We start from the raw sequence: 19,088 nt of genomic DNA, 5'->3' as shown, positions 1-19,088 counted from the left end.
CACACTGGCAACACCACTAAGCTTCAGAATTTTGCATAGCATTTTTGATTGTTGAAACAGCAGAAAACGACTTTTAAGACCCAATGAAAGCCTCACTTCATCAGTAAACTGAATAAACGCTAATATAACATGTCTAGCGTTATCGTAATGTTAAATGTGTTATAACTTTTAAGTTACGTATTTAATATTCATGAGCCAAGCCGATAAGATTTATAATTTCTTTAGTAAGTAACAGTGTAATAAACACAATCCGCTCCATGTTGGAGTCCTGATCATGGTTTATTTAGCAACAAAAATGGCTGACTATACACTTCCTTAAATATCAAACAAGCACAGACAGATGAAACAGTTGTATTAAAATAGTTATTTGAAAGTTATTTATAAAGCCTAAATCATAATTGTTCTCAATAGAATCCAAAGAGAAATGTGCCGAACAAAGGTTAGCCCTCATTGCTAATGTTGGGATCCTTCAGAAGGCTATGCAGAGATGCAGTTTTCCACAACTAGGAACACAACAAAGTCTGGGGACTTACTTGAGATCTTAAACTTTTCACTGTTTAAAAGCAAAAAAACAGTAACAATAGTACCTATTTCAGAGTTAAAATTCTCTGTCTATCAGTTCACTGCTAAGATTACGTATGTTGGGGAGGTTGGGATATTTAAATGAACACCCCTTTCCTATGTCAGTATGGGGCCAATTTCAAAACTAGTCATTTTTGCAGGATGGAAACTATAAATGCTCATTTTTTCGGACTTGAGAGGAAGTTTTGAGTTCTGAAACTTAGAGGATGTTTTTATAATACATTGACCACATATGTCAAAATATCAAGGAAATTTGATTGCTAATGACATGACTCTTTTAATTGTTGCCTCTTAGTCCCTCGGGTGAATGGTCATTCAAAGTCAGAACGTGCTAATCGTGACTCGGCTGTTGGAAACGACAGTGCATCAGTGATGAGCAGCGAGCTGGAATCCAGCTCCTTTATCGACAGCGATGAGGACGAGGATGCCAGCAGGTTAGACATTACTCAGTTTCATTTCTTAGCAAAAAAGTATTAAATGTTTGGGAAGGCACCAGAATAGTACACTTAAAACTTCTTTATAGAGCTGTTCAGTCATGATGCCAATTTGTAGGCCAAACCCGCAGTGAGTTCCCTCAAGAATTTACAGTAGGTTCTTAAAATAGCGGTTTTCGATTTAGAAGTAAAATATGGTCTGCATTTCTTTAAGAGACTTGTTTTGTTCTATAACATTAGACACAGTCACTTCAAATGTGAAGCTGTTGTGTGCTTTAAAAATGCAAACTGCCTACCACATAAGAACTACAATTGTTGTCTGATTCGTCACATCCAAATCCGAAACACACAACTAACCGAAGCTCACATCCTTGTGGTAGTTGTAGTCCTTATATGTTAGACTTCATAATGCATATTTGAGGTATGACTGTGTGTAATTCAGTTGCAGAGCAAAACATAAAAGTCTTTTCAAGGAATGTTAACCACAGACCTTATTTGCGATTCAACCATAAACCAATATTCTACAAACCCACTGGAAGTTTCTGAGTGAACCCATGGATTGAAAAAGCTAATTCTCTTCCTGGTTTTAGGACTACAAACTGAACTGATCTTTTGCATACTGCTTTATTAGTGTATCATTGGAAGGTCCTTTCAATTGGTCAGCTCACGAGTTGACCTCTGTCCTGACCTGTCACCTTTGTCTGAGATCACAGACTTAGCAGTTCTACAGGGCAGAGCTCTTCATCACATCTCATGCGCAGACACAAACGTCGACGACGGAAACAGAAAGTCACCAAAATGGACAGGGTGAGTCTTTTACTGTAGAACACAAATAATCACAATTATTTTGAATGGAAAGCACACATAAAGGCATTTCAACAGAAGTGTATTGTGGTTTGAGATGAGCAGTATTTAATCTGTTGTATGTTCTCTTCACAGACCTCGTCCTTCAGTAGCATTACAGACTCAACCATGAGCCTAAACATTATCACTGTCACACTAAATATGGGTAAGAACTATTCACTCATTCACTTACTAATATTCATTCACTCAGTCACCCACTTAATTACTCACTCGTTAGACCACTCACTCACTCACTCATTCATTCACTCAATCACACACACACACACACACACACACACACACACATTTGTTAAATCGCTCACTCATTCGTTTACTTACGCATTTGTTCATTCACTTGTTCACTCATTCATTCACTTTAATTTTTTGTTCACTTCTCAGTTACCCAATTTACTACTAACTCATTTCACTAATTTGTTCATTCACCCTCATTCATTCATTCATCCTGTTCATTCTATCACTCTCTCACTCACTAATTTGTTCTCTCAACCACTCACTCACTCACTCATTTATTTGTTCATTCACTCACTCAATCAGTCGCTCACTCAAACAACTCAATTTATTTACTCTTATTCGTTCACTTTCTCAGTCACCCACTTAATGGCACACTCATTTGTTCACTCATTCACTCACTCAATCAATTACTTACACACTTTCACTCACTGATTCTTGACTCAATCACTCACTCACTGGTCCCACGTTTTTTTTTACTACTATGTTCTTAAGCATTTGAAACAATGTACTTGTTTTATTGTACTTACATTTAAAGTCCCTGTATTTAATTACATTTGTAGTTACACTGTTAACCTTACCTCTAACCCTAAACCTAACCCAACCCTTACCCAAAACCCTAACTCTAACCCATAACCCTACTCCTAAACCTACCCGTACCTTATCCTCAGTAGCAGCAAATGTGAATCTTGTGAGAATTTAGCAGAACAACATGTAGTTAAACGGTAAATACATTGTATTTTATTTATTTTCATGTTAGTACGTAGAAGTTAAAGACAACATTTATAAAGTGTTACTCACTCAATCATTTGTTTAGTAATTTATTCATTCATTCACTCACATACATACATTTCCTCTCTTTCACTTTCTTTTTCTGTTTTCCATAATGCACCTGCTTAATGAACTGAACATCCTGTTTTTCAAGGTCTAGTGACACAGCATGCTCTAAATATAGCTCTCAGATGAACACGTCATTGAAAGCAGTCTTATCTCTCTTCCTCACAGAGAAGTACAACTTCCTGGGTATCAGTATAGTGGGTCAGAGTAATGACAGAGGAGATGGGGGCATCTATATCGGTTCCATTATGAAAGGTGGAGCGGTGGCGGCTGATGGCAGGATTGAGCCTGGAGACATGCTGTTACAGGTGAAATCATCAGCAATCTGACACCACAATGCACTTAATATGTGAAGAGCTGAAGGCCCATCAAAATGTTCTGCGTGTTCATTGGTGTTAAAGATGGGACATATCGATGAGCTCCTCCCCCTTTTTTAAAATAGGCACTAGATCAGTGGTTCCCAACCCTGTTCCTGGAGGCCCCCCGATATTGCACATTTAGCATATTTCCCTTATCTGACACACCCAGTTCAGGTCTTGGAGTCTTCACTAACAAGGTGATGAGGTGAATCAGGTGTGTTTGATTAGGGAGATATCCAAAATATGTAGTGTGGAATCACTGCACTAGATTAAATCACAGGAAACCGGACCTCCAGGTTCTTTTGAGCAGCAGATTTCAATGGTGGAAATAGGCAGCGCTGCAGTTTTAATAATCATTTAAGCTTTATAGAATGTAATAATATCTTTTTAACCTTTAAGCTTGGATGGGCCCTTGCGAAAAAAATAAAAAAATACAAATATTAATAACTACAGTCTTGACCAACACAAAATAGGTAGGCTATCGTTTGAAAGCTTAGAAGCTCTACTTTCCAATGAATTCATTATGGCATTATGATCAAATCTGAACAAGTGCTTTGAAATTTGCAGACAAATCAGAAGTGTTCCATTTTGGTAATTTATAAAAAAAACAAAAAAACAAAAGCACTGCAATTCTTCAGTGTTGTCACAATCAGTAAATACATAAAACTGATCAAATAGCCAAAGTGCTCAAAGAGTAGAATACAACCAGCCTATTTATTTATATACTCACAGACAAAAATATAGCGAGTGATAGATGTCTTTGACAATTATGTTGGTGTTGCTTATAACACAAAGACCCCACACACAAGGTAATCGGATGCAGAGATCATTAGATAATCCATGCGAAGCCCAATGTTACATATGACCACCGTGAGATGGCACCATGTAACTGATCCAGATTCAATAGGCACTCGTCCTGAGAAATCTCATTACTAAATCATGTCTCCATGCTATGCATACCTTTAGACATTGTTGTGTTTGCATGTGTAATTAGTTCTTATGTACAATTATTATGTTTTATTTGTTTGGAGAGGCTTTTGGACAAATGGAGACTTTTTTGAACACTATGATAAATTAATTTGTAATGCTATAACTTTTGATTGCTTTGTCGTATCAACACAACATTTTTCTCAGATACAGTTGACATGATTGGGAACAAAACAAAAGCAGTACTATAAAGGGATATCTATGGTTTACAGTGAATACATTATGTGGGTTATTTTCTGAAATATCAGCAAAACTAGTTTAAACTTGGTTCAGTGAGCCTGTATGATTATGATGGACATGTAACATGTTGATTAATACACATCCTCATACATTTAACACACTGCTAAGTAACCTAAGTCTAAGAATTAGGTTACTTTGAAATGAAAATTACCATCAGACATGCAATATGTGTCATAACTGTTTAAATTATTAACCCACATACAATAAATTACTTCAATATGATCATATTCCATATCAAAACTTAACAGCTGGTTTGACTGAATATTATTTTCTGCATTCAATATAAATGCAAAGACATAATTTTAGCAGTATGACATTATTTTTATTCACTCAGTAGTCCAGTAGTTGCGGTGGTTGAGACGGGTCCCATTCCTCCTGTTATATCTTATATGGTGGTCTTGATCATATAAGATCTGTCACGATCCCTTGTCATCTGCACCGTGTTTCATGTTTCGATCCCTTGTTGTCTGCCCCGGGCTTTCCGTTTCACCTGTCACCGATCACGTTCCATGTCACGTTTTCCCTGTTGTCCGAGTCTCACTGTCCTTGTGTAAACTACACTTTCCATCTTTCCCGGCTCATCTCTGCGTTATTGTCCGCACCTGTCTGTTGTTTTGTCATTACCGTGTCTCTTTATTTAAACCTCGCTGCTTCCCCTTCCCTTTGTCGTTCGTTGGCGTTTCATGTCGATTCCTATGTTCTCTCGTGGTTCTCTCTCTGTTCCCCTTGTTCGTTCGAGGTTACCCCCTGCCTTTCGTGGATGTTCGTTGTCTATGCCCCTAATTCCTTCCCTTCGTTTATGTTCTTCCTGCCGTGTGTTCTTTTGTGTTTTAGTTTAGTTTTTCCCAGCGTGGACTTTTCTTTGTGTTTATTTGTTTATGATTTATAAATAAAGCCGCGTTTGGATCCAAATCACTCGTCTGCCTTCTCCTGCTTCCCACAGCCGTGACAGAATGAACGACCACAAAGATGGATCCAGCGGCGTTCTTCGCGGAACTAACACGGATGGACCTAAACACTTGTGAGTTCTCCCACTTTTTCTCCTGCGTGGCCGGCAGCACCGGTTGGGATGACAACCTCCTGAAGGTTGTTTATAGGATCGGGGTACCTAAACACCGATGTTACGATCTGCCGTAGATCGGAGACTACACCTGGCAGGAGTACATGGAGCTCATTGTGGAGACTTTTGCGTCAGAGGAACCACCCCTTTTGATTCCGGCTTTCGAGCCAGAGCCCACGCCTGCCACGGTCAATGTCCCAGAGCCAGCGCCTGTACCCTCGACCGTCCCTGAGCCAGCGTCTGTAGCCTTGACCGTCCCTGAGCCAGCGCCTGTAGCCTCGACCGTCCCTGAGCTAGCGCCTGTCGCCTCGACCGTCCCTGGGCCAGCGCCTGTAGCCTCGACTGTCCAAGAGCCAGCGCCAGCAGCCTCGACCATCCAAGAGCCAGCGCCAACAGCCATGACCGTCCAAGAGCCAGCGCCAGCAGCCATGACCGTCCAAGGGCCAACGCCAGTAGCCATGACCGTCCAAGGGCCAGCGTCAGTAGCCATGACCGTCCAAGAGCCAGCGCCCCTCGAGCCTTCTAGGGCTCCGCCTCCCGAGCCTCCCAGGGCTCCGCCTCCCAAGTCTCTCGAGTCTTCCAGGGCTCCTCCTCCCGAGCCTCCCAGGGCTCCGCCTCCCAAGTCTCTCGAGTCTTCCAGGGCTCCTCCTCCCGACCCTCCCAGGGCTCCGGCTCTCAAGTCTCTCGAGCCTCCCAGGGCTCCTCTCGAGCCTCCCAGGGCTCCACCTCCCGAGCCTACCAGGGCTCCGCCTCCCAAGTCTCTCGAGCCTCCCAGGGCTCCTCCTCCCGAGCCTCCCAGGGCTCCGCCTCCCAAGTCTCTCGAGCCTCCCAGGGCTCCGCTCCTCAAGTCACTTGAGCCTTCCAGGGCTCCGCCTCTCAAGCCTCTCGAACCTTCCAGGGCTCCGCCTCTCAAGCCTCTCGAGCCTTCCAGGGCTCCGCCTCTCAAGTCACTCGAGTCTTCCAGGGCTTCACCTCTCAAGCCTCTCGAGCCTCCCAGGGCTCCGCCTCTCAAATCTCTCGAGCCTCCCAGGGCTCCGCCTCCCAAGTCTCTCGAGTCTTCCAGGGCTCCTCCTCCCGAGCCTCCCAGGGCTCCGCCTCTCAAGTCTCTAGAGTCTTCCAGGGCTCCTCCTCTCGAGCCTTCCAGGGCTCCGCCTCTCAAGCATCTCAAGCCTTCCAGGGCTCCGCCTCTCAAGCATCTCGAGCCTCCCAGGGCTCCGCCAGGGATCCGGTCCTTTTGAGGGGGGGTTATGTCACGATCCCTTGTCATCTGCACCGTGTTTCATGTTTCGATCCCTTGTTGTCTGCCCCGGGTTTTCCGTTTCACCCATCACCGATCACGTTCCATGTCACGTTTTCCCTGTTGTCCGCCCCGAGTCTCACTGTCCTTGTGTAAACTACACTTCCCGTCTTTCCCGGCCCTTCTCTGCGTTATTGTCCGCACCTGTCTGTAGTTTTTTCATTACCGTGTCTCTTTATTTAAACCCCGCTGCTTCCCCTTCTCTTTGTCGTTCGTTGGCGTTTCATGTCCATTCCTATGTTCTCTCGTGGTTCTCTCTCTGTTCCCCTTGTTCGTTCGAGGTTACCCCCTGCCTTTCGTGGATGTTCGTTGTCTATGCCCCTAATTCCTTCCCTTCGTTTATGTTCTTCCTGCCGTGTGTTCTTTTGTGTTTTAGTTTAGTTTTTCCCAGCGTGGACATCATTTATGTAAAATGAGTTTTTCCTGATGCAATCTGGTGAAAATGTAAAGAAGCCAAAATCTCCAATAATCTGTTGGAAACAGGGTGTTTTTAACCCCACAACCAACACTTTTTGGGCAGTTTTTTAGACAGCGGATCTTTTCTGGGCTACCAAAAGATCCCAGAAGTTGCGGGATGGAGTGTTTGTTTGTAAACATTCATCTATAGGCTTTAGTTACAGCCATGAACCATAATTAGATCCTTGTTGTTTGCAGGTGGTATTAGGGTTTGGGGGCATTCTCATTCTAGAGAGCATTTAATTGGGCTTTTAGAAGCTTATAGATGGCTTCAGAGCTAATATAGATGTGGTCATGACCCCCATAAATAAACAAAGGTAAATAAAAGATGTGTTGAAGCTTTAATTTGGAAACAAACATGTGATATTTTATACTGATCATGACTTTTACAGAACTAAAACTTAACCTCTCTGCTATTTACAGAGTGGCCCTGTAGCATTGTCATGGTTTTGTAGCTAATTTGTGCTAGGTCGCTCCTTTATCTTCCTTTTAGCTTTTGGTCATGTTTTGCTCTGTCACTTCATTGACCACAGTGGTCAGAATGGTGCTTTCATGCCCAACCATTTTGCTTACTGTCATTTACATAAGAGGGGGGTTTTCCTCAGCCTGGGGTTCTCAGTAATTTCATTGAAAAGATAAAAGATAAGTGAACTTGTGTAAATAGGTGAATTTTAGAGAGTGATATCATAATGACCATGCAAACTTCCGGCTGCTTTGAAGAGAAATCGACTCACTTTGAATTCTGAAATGTACAGTATGTTTTCAGAGGACCTTAATCACTTTCATCTTAACTGATCTTAACAATCTTATACTTCATTGTATGACCACATTAAAGGTTAATTCACCCAAAAATTTTAATTATAGTCATAATTTACTCACCCTCATCTTGTGCCAAACCCCTTTCACTTTCTATCTTCTGTGGAACAAAAAAGAGATAGGGATAATATTAGCCTTAATCACCATTCACTTTCTTTGCATATTATTTTACATACAATAAAATGGAATGGTGACAAATCCTAGTTATATAAATATACACAGTATCTCACAAAAGTGAGTACACCCCTCACATTTTATAAATATTTGATTATATCTTTTCATGTGACAACACTGAAGAAATTACACTTTGCTGCATTGTAAAGTAGTGAGTGCACATCTTGTATAACAGTGTAAATTTGCTGTTTTGGGCATTTTCACTTAGGGGTGTACTCACTTTTGTTGCCAGCGGTTTAGACATTAATGGCTGTGTGTTGAGTTATTTTGAGGGGACAGCAAATTTACACTGTTATACAAGCTGTACACTCACTATTTTACATTGCAAGTGTCATTACTTCAGTGTGTAGGGTGTTCTCACTTTTGTGAGATACTGTGTATATATATATATATATTGTCCTGTTGTGTATACTTTATTTTCTATTCACTTTTTATTTTATTAAAACATTTTTTGTCTCTGTCTTGTTGTTGTATTGTTTGTGCACTGGAAGCTTCTGTCACCAAGACAAATTCCTTGTATGTGTAAGCATACTTGGCAATAAAGCGCATTCTGATTCTGATTTTAATGTAATACATGGAATCAGGTGAAGTGTAATGGAAGTGTAATTTTCTCAGGTGAATAACGTGAACTTCGAGAACATGAGTAATGATGATGCTGTCAGGATCCTGCGAGAGATTGTCTCCAAACCTGGGTGAGCGAGACTCATACCTATAAACATTTAGTAAATCTCTCTTAGCACTGTCTTCAACAGTAATACTGTAGTAGTATGTTTTTTGTGTTCTCTATAGTCCGATAAGCCTAACTGTGGCAAAATGTTGGGACCCCTCTCCTAGAAGCTACTTCACCATCCCCAGAGGTACAGCCTGTCATTAAAGCAGCTTAATTTTAGACATGAGGAATCATGTTGTTTTTATCTATTGCTGTTTTGGATCACTGATACTATCTTTTTAGAATTTGTGTTTTTGGAATACAGCCACACGTATTTACTTGGCTTTCTTTCAAAATCTGCTGAAAAACTAGAAAAGTAGTTTAATTCTGTTCTTTGTCCATTGTCCATCCTAGCTGAGCCAGTGAGACCCATCGATCCTGCTACATGGATCTCACACACTACAGCACTTTCTGGGCCTTACCCCCATTATGGTACTGTACAATCAAAGACAAAGTCACCTTCCTTAAAGAATAGTTAACCAAAAAAAAAATAATTCTCTCATCATTTATTCATGCCATCCCAGATGTGTATGACTTTCTGTCTGCTGTTGAACTCAATGAAGATATTTTGAAGAATATTTGAACTCTGTATGCCTGTTCAATGCAAGTGAGTTGTGGTCAGACCTTTGAAGCTCCAAAAAGCACAAAAGGCAGCATAAACGTAATCCATACAACTCCAGTGGTTTAATCTATGTCTTCTGAAGTGATGCAATCACTTTGGGTGAGAAAAAGATCAATATTTCAATCCTTTTTTACTATAAATCTCCACTTTCACTTTCAGAATGTGAAAGAATGTTAAAGTAGAAATTTCTAGTATTGATCTGTTTTTCACCCACACTTATCATATCACTTCTTAAGATACGGATTTAACCACTGGAGTGGATTACTTTTATGCTGCCTTTATGTGATTTTTGGAGCTTGAAATGTCTAGTCATCATTGTATGGATCTACAGAGCTAAAATATTCTCCTAAAAATCTTTGTTTGTGTTCAGCAGAAGAAAGAAAGTCATACACATCTGGGATGCATGAGGGTGAGAAAAGGATTTTTTGTTTGTACTGTCCCTTTAATACATCATGCCATTGCATAATGGTAGACTTTCTTAATGTAAACACCCAGGCTATACTGTTTGATAATTTAACTTAATCTCTACATTGTAATTTCTCAGAGTTTGATGACCTCCCCCTCTCGACGACAAAAACAGACATGGCAACTATAGTAAAGGTCATGCAGCTGCCAGATTCAGGCCTGGAGATTAGAGACCGAATGTGGTTGAAGATCACCATAGCCAATGCTGTCATTGGTTAGTGTTTTTTTTTTATCATATTGTGAGGTTTTTCATAACAGTGCTTCTCAACAGTTTTTTTTTTATCACAATTGATAGCACAATAACCTTAAAATCAAAACTGAAATGTATGAATATACATACAGTAGGCTCAAAAAATTATTAACAACAAACTTTAAATTTTTGAAAGACGAACACATGGAACAAACACTGAGCTAAATACATAGTGCCAAAATACCACATAGTTTGATTGGACGCACAGACTTTGACATCAACAAAAGATATGTGAAGCGTAAAAATGTATTACCCAATTCATTTTGCTATTCTAAACACACTTGTTAGTTGCATTTTATTATGCAATTTTATTATCACCATTTAGTATTTTATTATTTCATAAATATATATATACAAATATTTGTATTATTTCACTCAGCCTCCTTGTGAAATCTCTGGGTTCCAGGTGCTGATGTTGTTGACTGGTTGTTCTCTCGTGTGGAGGGCTTTAAGGATCGCCGCAACGCCAGAAAGTTTGCCAGCAGTTTGTTGAAACATGGCTACCTAAGACACACTGTCAATAAAATCACCTTTTCTGAGCAGTGCTATTACACCTTTGGAGATCTCTGCCAAAGTACAGTGAACACATCGTTGAACTATTTGAAGAGATAGTTTACCCAAAAATGACAATGAATTTACTCACTGTCTGACTTACTTTCTTACATGGAACACATGAGAGGGCAGAATGTTAGCCTCAGTCACCATTCACTTTAATTGTATGGGGGGAAAAAAGAAAGTGAATGGTGTCTGAGGCTAACATTCTGCCTCACATCTCACCTTTTGTGGTCTATTAGGGTCTATTTTGTTTAAAAAAGAAAAAAAAAAAAAACAATAATAACTATAACTAATTATTGGTAATAATAATAAAAAAATACATTTCAAATTTGTATTTATGTGGTCTAAACTGTACTGCTTATAGAAATGTAAGTCTTTTTGTTAATATTTCTGTTTTTCAGATATGGCCTCTCTTAATCTGAATGAGGGATCTAATAGTGGAAGCTCTGAACAGGATGGTTTGGCTCCTCTCCCTCCACCAGGCACCAACCCGTGGCCCCTCGGAGGTCAGCCCTACCCTTACCCTGGTTACCCCACCCCTCCACCAGGCTTCCCTCCTGGATACTCAGATCCCTGCCACAGTTTCCACAGTGGCAGTGCAGGCAGCCAGCAAAGTGAAGGTAGGCATGTGTGTTTTCATGTGAAGGAGCTAAAACATAATAATTTCTGCACTGATGGACCAAAGGGAAACACTACACTGTCATCCCCACGTGCAGTCCCGTGAGCTTCCTCTTTTAATTTTGCTTTCAGTTTGAAGAGCGCTCGGTTTGATTAAACTATGTGTTTAAGGTTGTTGAGTAACAACACCACATTCCTGTTACGTTAATGAATGCTCAAAAGGTATAAAATGGAATTTATTAGAGTAAGAAGGAAACTATCAGTGGGTGCATTGTAATTCCATAAGTGGGATGACTAGGTACAATACTACATTCATGCGTTTTGTTTTCAGTAACTGTATGAACAAAGCACACAGCCAGAGTTACATCAATATCGAAAGCATGAGCATATATGTTTGCATGTACTTTAAATCAGGGGTTCTCAACAGGTGGGTTGTGACCCAAAAATGGGTCTCAGATCTGTTCTTATAGGATCAGATGGCACGGAAAAAACTATTCCAAATGCAATGAATGAAATGCAAATGATTATATAATCATGTATAGTAAGGATAGCAAAATAAATAGGCTTATTTTTTAAAAATTTTACATATTGTTTGTAATATTAATAAATGTTCAAATGATTTAAAGGACATTTTTGTTACTTTTGTGTGATAAATGCTGGTTGCCACTTGATGTAAAATATGGATCCTGGAGCAAAATCAGTTGAGATCCACTGCTTTGAATACAAAAAAACCAAAACAATTCAGAATGAAAAGGAAATACGGAATGAAATCTGGCTTAAAGGAATATTCCGGGTTTAAAACAAGTTAAACTCAAATGACAGCATTTTTTGCATTATGCTAATTACCACAAAAATAATTTAGACTTGTCCCCCTTTTCTTTTTCAAAAAGCAAAAACTGAGGTGACAGTGAGGCACTTACAATGGAAGTGAATGGGGCCAATTTTTGGAGGGTTTAAAGGCAGAAATGTGAAGCTCATAATTTTATAAAAGCACTTACATTAATTATTTTGTTAAAACTTGTGTTTTATTTCATTTAAGTCTGTGCTTTTATGGTTGTTGTAGTGATTATTGCGTTACGTTGTCATAGTAACTAAGTAGTAAAATTGGATACAACTTAACAATTCAATTTCATTGTAAGTGCCTCAATACTGTAACCCAAATTATTGCTTTTTTAGGAAGTCAAAATAATTTTTGATGTAATCAACATTATGCCACAAGTGCTATTTACATTCACATTTATTTATTTGGCAGATGCTTTTATCCAAAGTGACTTACAAAAGAGGAAAACTTAAGGAGACATTTGTATGAAAAGTGCCATACTACAAAGTTTCACTAGCATCAGAATAGCATTCAAAACAGAAAACACAAGTGCAACAAGATTCTTTTTATTTTTTTTTTTTTTTAGTGACTGGTTAAGTGCTCTTGGAAAAGTTGTGTTTTTATAGTTTTTACTATTGATTAACTTGTATTAAGCCCAGAATATTCCTTTAACAGTAAGGTTAAATGACAATACCAGATGTCAATGTCAACAATTTTCTTTGAAATCGTTCCATTTCCAGAGCATCATCTTTGTTGCTGTATTTGGTTGGACATTACATATATGTGGTATGGCCAGACTTTTAAAGCCTTTATGTTGCTTATGCCACTTTATTACTTATTACATTTATAAAGAACTGTACTCTTTGCATACAAGAGCATGGTGGAGTTAGTACAGAGCTGAGAATGTGTATTAGTAATTATGCAATTAATGATCTATTAACAGGGCGGCACGGTGGTGCAGCGGTTAGCACTGTCGCCTCACAGCAAGAAGGTCGTGGGTTCAAACCCTGGTTGCCCCGGCCTTTCTGTGTGGAGTTTGCATGTTCTCCCCGTGTCTGTGTGGGTTCTCTCCGGGTACTCCGGCTTCCTCCCACCATCCAAAAGACATGCAGGCTAGGTTAATTTGTGTCTCCAAAAAAATTGCCCTAGGTGTGGATGTGGATGTGGAGGTGAGTGTGAGTGTATGTCTGTCTATGTGTGTGGCCCTGCGATGGATTGGCGACCTGTCCAGGGTGTCCCCCGCCTTTCGCCCAATGTTAGCTGGGATAGGCTCCAGTGTGGGAATGTGTGATCTGGCTGGTGTTTGGCTGGCTTCTTGGGTGATGTTTCGTAATTCTGTTATTTCCTATTCTGTTTTTGCCGGACGTCGGTAGACTGATGGAACAGTTCTCCTAGGACTGGGGTTCCCGGTAAGACTCTCAACGCCCAACCGCCCCACTTTTTTTTCTTCATCCTGTTATTCCAGTAATTTGATATCATGGCATATGACTCATGGGATGGCCATTGATACCCCAGCTACAGTATGTTGTTTGTTTGAGTTTTCTGTGTGGGCATGTGTGCCGGTGTATGTTACTCTCATTAAGATATTTGCTGTGCATGAGAGTCAGACAGATTCTCTATCTTTGAAAAGTTATTATGCAGTACAGATTCTCTGTTTGCCAAAGTTTTAATCAACTGTGAAAAAGGAAAACTGAATAACATTTCCATGATGTGTTGTAAGCTGAAGGCTCTTTGATTGGGAGTTGTACCACGAGTACAATTTTATTACATCAAAGAATTTGGCAAACTGTCATTTTGACCTACCTTCATTATTGACCCTGCTTAAAAGAAAAGGTCACCTAAAAATGTATCATTAATTATTAACTAATATAATTCCAAACCTTATATTCTGATATTTTTCCTGTGGAACCCAAGATGAGAGATTTTCACATAGGTCTTTTCCATACAACGAAAGTTGTAAAGACTATGTCCATTAAACACCATTAAGTACCATAAAACTAGTCCATACAACTGCCCAATATCAATGTTATGATGTCATATAATTTATTTGTGTGAGGAACATTCTGAAATGTAAATAATTTGTCACTAGTCTTGGGATTGATGCCTTTTAAATGTATCAATTATCAAAACATTTTCCCGATGATTATCAATATCGGCATTTTATCCAGATATAAATTGGCCTACTCTTTGCACAACAGTTTTTATCTCTTCAGACATATTTCTCAACAGCACTTTGGTAAAGTGTGAGTGGCAGGATAACTTGAAGGAGGTTGCACACCGGATGAATCCGGCGGACAACAAGGCGGATTCTAAAATATTTAATATGAAGGTACACACACCACCGCTGCCGTTTGGCGTCTGTCAGCTATGACTTTATGAAATTATGCAGTGCACCGTAGTGCAACTTAAATAGTTGTCTATTAAATTGGTCCCAAATCATTATCAAAGGAGAAAGATTATTTACTCTAGCCATCAGTGGATGATATAATGTTAACAAGTATCTTTCATAGAGCCTACACAATGTATTTTCACATTTTGGCATTTTGGCAGATGCTTTTATCCAAAGCGACTTACAGTGCACTTATTACAGGGACAATCTCTCTGGAGCAACCTTGAGTTAAGTGCCTTGCTCAAGGACACAATCGTGGTGGCTATGGGGATCGAACCACCAACCTTCTGCTTACTAGTTCAGTGCTTTAGCCCATTACGCCACCACCACTCACATAATGAGTTTTCAGTTACAAGTATGTCTATTTGTGGTTTAACAGCTTGAATGAAACCTATTCAAGGCTTCAAACTGAGTAATTGCACAATTAACGTCGCCATTTCTAATTGTTCAGTTTGCAAAGTTACACCATTTTCAAACACTAACTTGCAAACTTGTTTATGTCAATTTGTTCATTCTTGAAGAACAAAAACCTTTGTAACTTTTGTTTGTTTGATGACTACATTCACAACTTTGGAATGCCACCTGCACTGCATCGACGCGTCCTGTGTGTGATACCTGTGCCTTGTCCTACCCGCAACTGGCATTATCACTTTGTGGTCTCCCATAGCTATTACACCAGGCTACAATAAACAGAAGGCCAATGACAGTGAATTGGAAAGTACACAAATTAGGCCTCCAATTAAAATGTGGCTTATACAGGTATATCGCTGCCTCAAAAACATATCAAGAAAATAACATGACGAAATATCAATATTTTGTGACATTCTTATTATTCACTGATAATCTTCCCCAACTGTGAACTGTTGACTGCTGTGACCGGAATATTGACAGTTCTTTTCAATGAACCAATTGATGCAGTTCACATATCGGACTGAACAATTTGTTCACAACTCACTGGCTCAATGATTGTTAATAGATTACTCTATTCTGATTGGACAATCATGACAACCAACGGTCTGATATTACTAAATAATAATGGCACATTTCGGGATAAAGTGAAATTTCACCGGTCATCATGGGATTCCAAGCCATCTTTCCTACTTCTTGTATTACATTGTGTTCTCTACAAGAAAGCTAATAAAATACTTTAAACTCAAGTCTCCAGTTTCTTGTGACTCTACAGTCTCTTTCTTCTCACATAACGTAATTTCAACTCACATTCATATTTCATGTCCATTTAATTATTTATTTGGTAGATAGGTAGCCATGTAATAAGATAGAAAATTAGTTGATCATTTTCGCAAAATAAACAAGTGTTACAAGGCAGATAATGCGGTAATCTGCGATAATAACCATCTGACTGTAGATTAGCCTTTCAGCCGTTCCTCACACAAAGCAATAGGATGACTTCAAAAGACATATAAATTACTGCACACTAATCATATGGGCTACATTTATGGTACATTGTGGTGCTTTTGTCCTTTTTGGAGACTAACAGACGTGGTCACTATGAACTGTTGTTGAATGGAAAAGATCTGCGTGAAGATTCTTTACATTTATCCTTTTGTGGAAAGGAAAAATGAATAAATAATGAGATCATTTTCATTTTTGGGTAACCTATTCCTTTAAAACACATAACTGCCTCTATAAGGAAAATTATCAAGGATATCTTTTGATCATTTGTTGATGTTGTGAACTGGCTAGATGGTCGTGGTGTCCATTTGAAGGAAACTATTAATACTTACACTATCTATAATAAACCCATTTATTTTTTCATTCCCTCCCATTAGGTAGCAGAAGCAGTGGCTCCAACCCCAGTGCCGGGAAAGGACGAAGACCCTCGCCTCGAGAGAAGGACCATATGGCACCATGCTGTGTGGTCAGCGAATCAGAACTGGTCATGTGGGTTGGAAGGCGTGGTGAGAGGGCACCCAGTCAGCTAAGTCATCAAAGCCACACCCACTCAGCTGTCAGTAAGCCCCACTCGGGCCATAGCTACGCTCACTCCGGGTACAGCCACGGCCAGTGCCACAGCATCTCCCAGCATAGCCACACCTCCTTCTCATACAGCCACGCCCCTTTTGTGCAACCCAGTCATTTGTCATGTGCCTACAGTGAGAGAAGTCACTCCTCTTCCTATGGCCCACCGGGTCTCCCTCCTCCGTACTGCCTAGCTCACCTTGCCCCCAACACGGCAGCAAACATCGGCCCACCTGGGGCTCCACCCATCCGGGAGTTAGGAAATGTACCCCCAGAACTTACGGCTAGTCGGCAGTCTTTTCAACATGCTATGGGCAATCCTTGTGAATTTTTTGTTGATATTATGTGACAGGAGATTTCCTTTAACATTTTCAGAGCACAAGGCCTACTTACTGCAATTTGCTTCTTGATGTTTTGCTACTGATGATCCCTGCACTGAGAATGTAACTGACAGCCCATTTTAAATCTATTAATGTCCATCCAATGATATTGAAATCAGTGAAGGACACTAAAAAAGCACAACTGCAGAGTTGAGTTAGACTCTGACACAAAAACTACAATACTGCAGAAGCAGCACAAAATAACAAAACTAATAAGCTTTTAACATTATGCTTCTGCTGCTCTGCATTTTGCACACATTTCAAGCCAGACAACTCTTTAAACAGTCAGTTGTTTATATATATATTCATGCTCTGGATGAGGTATTTTCTTACACAATTGCATTCGACTTTGCATTTATTCTTTTGTCCAGTGAATGACAATCATAATGACAGTTGACATACCTTAACATTGCTGAATGTATTGTCCCTGCGATTTAATTAAAGTGTGTCATTTTTGCGCAACTTGTGTCACCAAGCAGAATTGCAAAAAGGGGTTAGGGTTAGGTGACAGGTTTTTAAACAGGTTTCCCAAACACTCCCCCTATCTACCATAGGTTGGTCAAACAGATAGCCCACCCTAAACTCATGCCATTGGTTGAGACAGTGTTGCAGTGGCTGGTTGGGATATACAAATAATCAGAGCAATTTTGATAGCACTACATTGTTTACACTTTTCAGGGGAATTCGTTTACGAAAGGCTTACTTGTTTCTGCTTATGCTAGGATAGATTGAAAGATTTACACACTTCACCTTTAAGTTGAAGAGTAGCGTGATAGCCAGTTAAGCTATCAGTAAATCAATCTTTTGTATTCTTAATACTTGGACAGTTGTAAATGTTAAAATTATGGTTGCCAAATGTTGCATAAAATGTCCATCATATCAGATGTCCAGCCGTTCAGACCAAGCAGGTTCTTGCACTAAAACACCTAGATGCAGTGCAACAAATAGAACAGAATGCAGGTGACTATAGACACATTTTTAACAGTTAATGTTCTTTTTAAATTGACAAGGTATCTAAAGAACATGGCAATCCTGCGAGAGACACTGAAAAAATAGTCTGTCCGTTTTTCGCATGTTTACATAGAAATATAGTTGAAATATGCAAAAACACATTCTGTGTGAACGGCCCCTTAGACTCTAAATGTACACCGTACATTTTTAACCATAATAAACAGGTGCTTTTAGAACATAAACAGTATATATGAGGATTACATAATTGACTGTTCAGACGCCACCAGTTGTCTTATTATTTACCACAAGAACGTCACTGTACAGTTAATGCAGTAATCTATGATTAGAATGGTAGTAGGACCTGTAAGTAAAATCATAGATGATATTATGATCTGAAAACTGGCAAATGGGCTAACCAAAGTCCCTTGGCAATCAGTGTTCTTTGTTTTATAAAAAAAAAAAAATTTTCATATGGAGGACATTATTTGTTGTTATGGTGAAGCTTACTGATAAATCAGTGAAATGTTGTCCAAAAACATACAGTTTGTCTTTGTTCATAATATTCTGTTCCATTCACTGGCCTATCTGCCATAAAATTCAAGAATTACATTGTTCGATTAATTCATCAAGCACTTTTGAAATGTAACTGCTGGACCCTTTAGAATGAAGTGCTGACTGCAATGAAAACTGTTTTCTTTATTATTGCTTCACAAAAGAGGGATAATAAATTGTAAATATGATAATAATAATAATAATTATATATATACATACATATATATATAAAACTGAGAAAATAAAATTGATGTATTAAGAAGTGGTCAGACATTGTTGTGAATTTTTATTTGTATTAAAGCTTGTTTTTCATATGACAGTTTTAATAATAATAAAATAAAAAAATATATATATATATATTATTTATTTTTTATTATTAAAACTGTATGTATCAATTTGATTAAACTCCATTTGATTATATCATTTAATTAAAACATTTAATATGTAATGCAGAAAAATTTAT

The 19,088-nt window shown here is 39.1% G+C and overlaps 1 protein-coding gene across 1 annotated transcript in view; it reads left to right on the top strand.

The window, feature by feature from the left end:
- LOC127619234 (segment polarity protein dishevelled homolog DVL-1-like) overlaps nt 1-18,888 on the top strand; it is a 43,043-nt gene extending 24,155 nt beyond the window's left edge. Inside the window, exons 5-15 of the mRNA XM_052092061.1 lie at nt 878-1,016; nt 1,730-1,823; nt 1,956-2,025; nt 3,114-3,253; nt 8,950-9,026; nt 9,124-9,191; nt 9,398-9,475; nt 10,210-10,344; nt 10,787-10,954; nt 11,337-11,555; nt 16,553-18,888. Of these exons, the coding sequence (XP_051948021.1) occupies nt 878-1,016; nt 1,730-1,823; nt 1,956-2,025; nt 3,114-3,253; nt 8,950-9,026; nt 9,124-9,191; nt 9,398-9,475; nt 10,210-10,344; nt 10,787-10,954; nt 11,337-11,555; nt 16,553-17,091 (1,727 nt within the window). The 3' untranslated portion in view covers nt 17,092-18,888. The remainder of the gene's footprint in view (nt 1-877; nt 1,017-1,729; nt 1,824-1,955; nt 2,026-3,113; nt 3,254-8,949; nt 9,027-9,123; nt 9,192-9,397; nt 9,476-10,209; nt 10,345-10,786; nt 10,955-11,336; nt 11,556-16,552) is intronic.
- Nucleotides 18,889-19,088: the final 200 nt, after the last annotated feature.

Source organism: Xyrauchen texanus, chromosome 25 (assembly GCF_025860055.1).
Source record: "Xyrauchen texanus isolate HMW12.3.18 chromosome 25, RBS_HiC_50CHRs, whole genome shotgun sequence".
NCBI classification, from domain to species: Eukaryota; Metazoa; Chordata; class Actinopteri; order Cypriniformes; family Catostomidae; genus Xyrauchen; species Xyrauchen texanus.
This window is presented reverse-complemented; position numbering and strand designations above follow the sequence as displayed.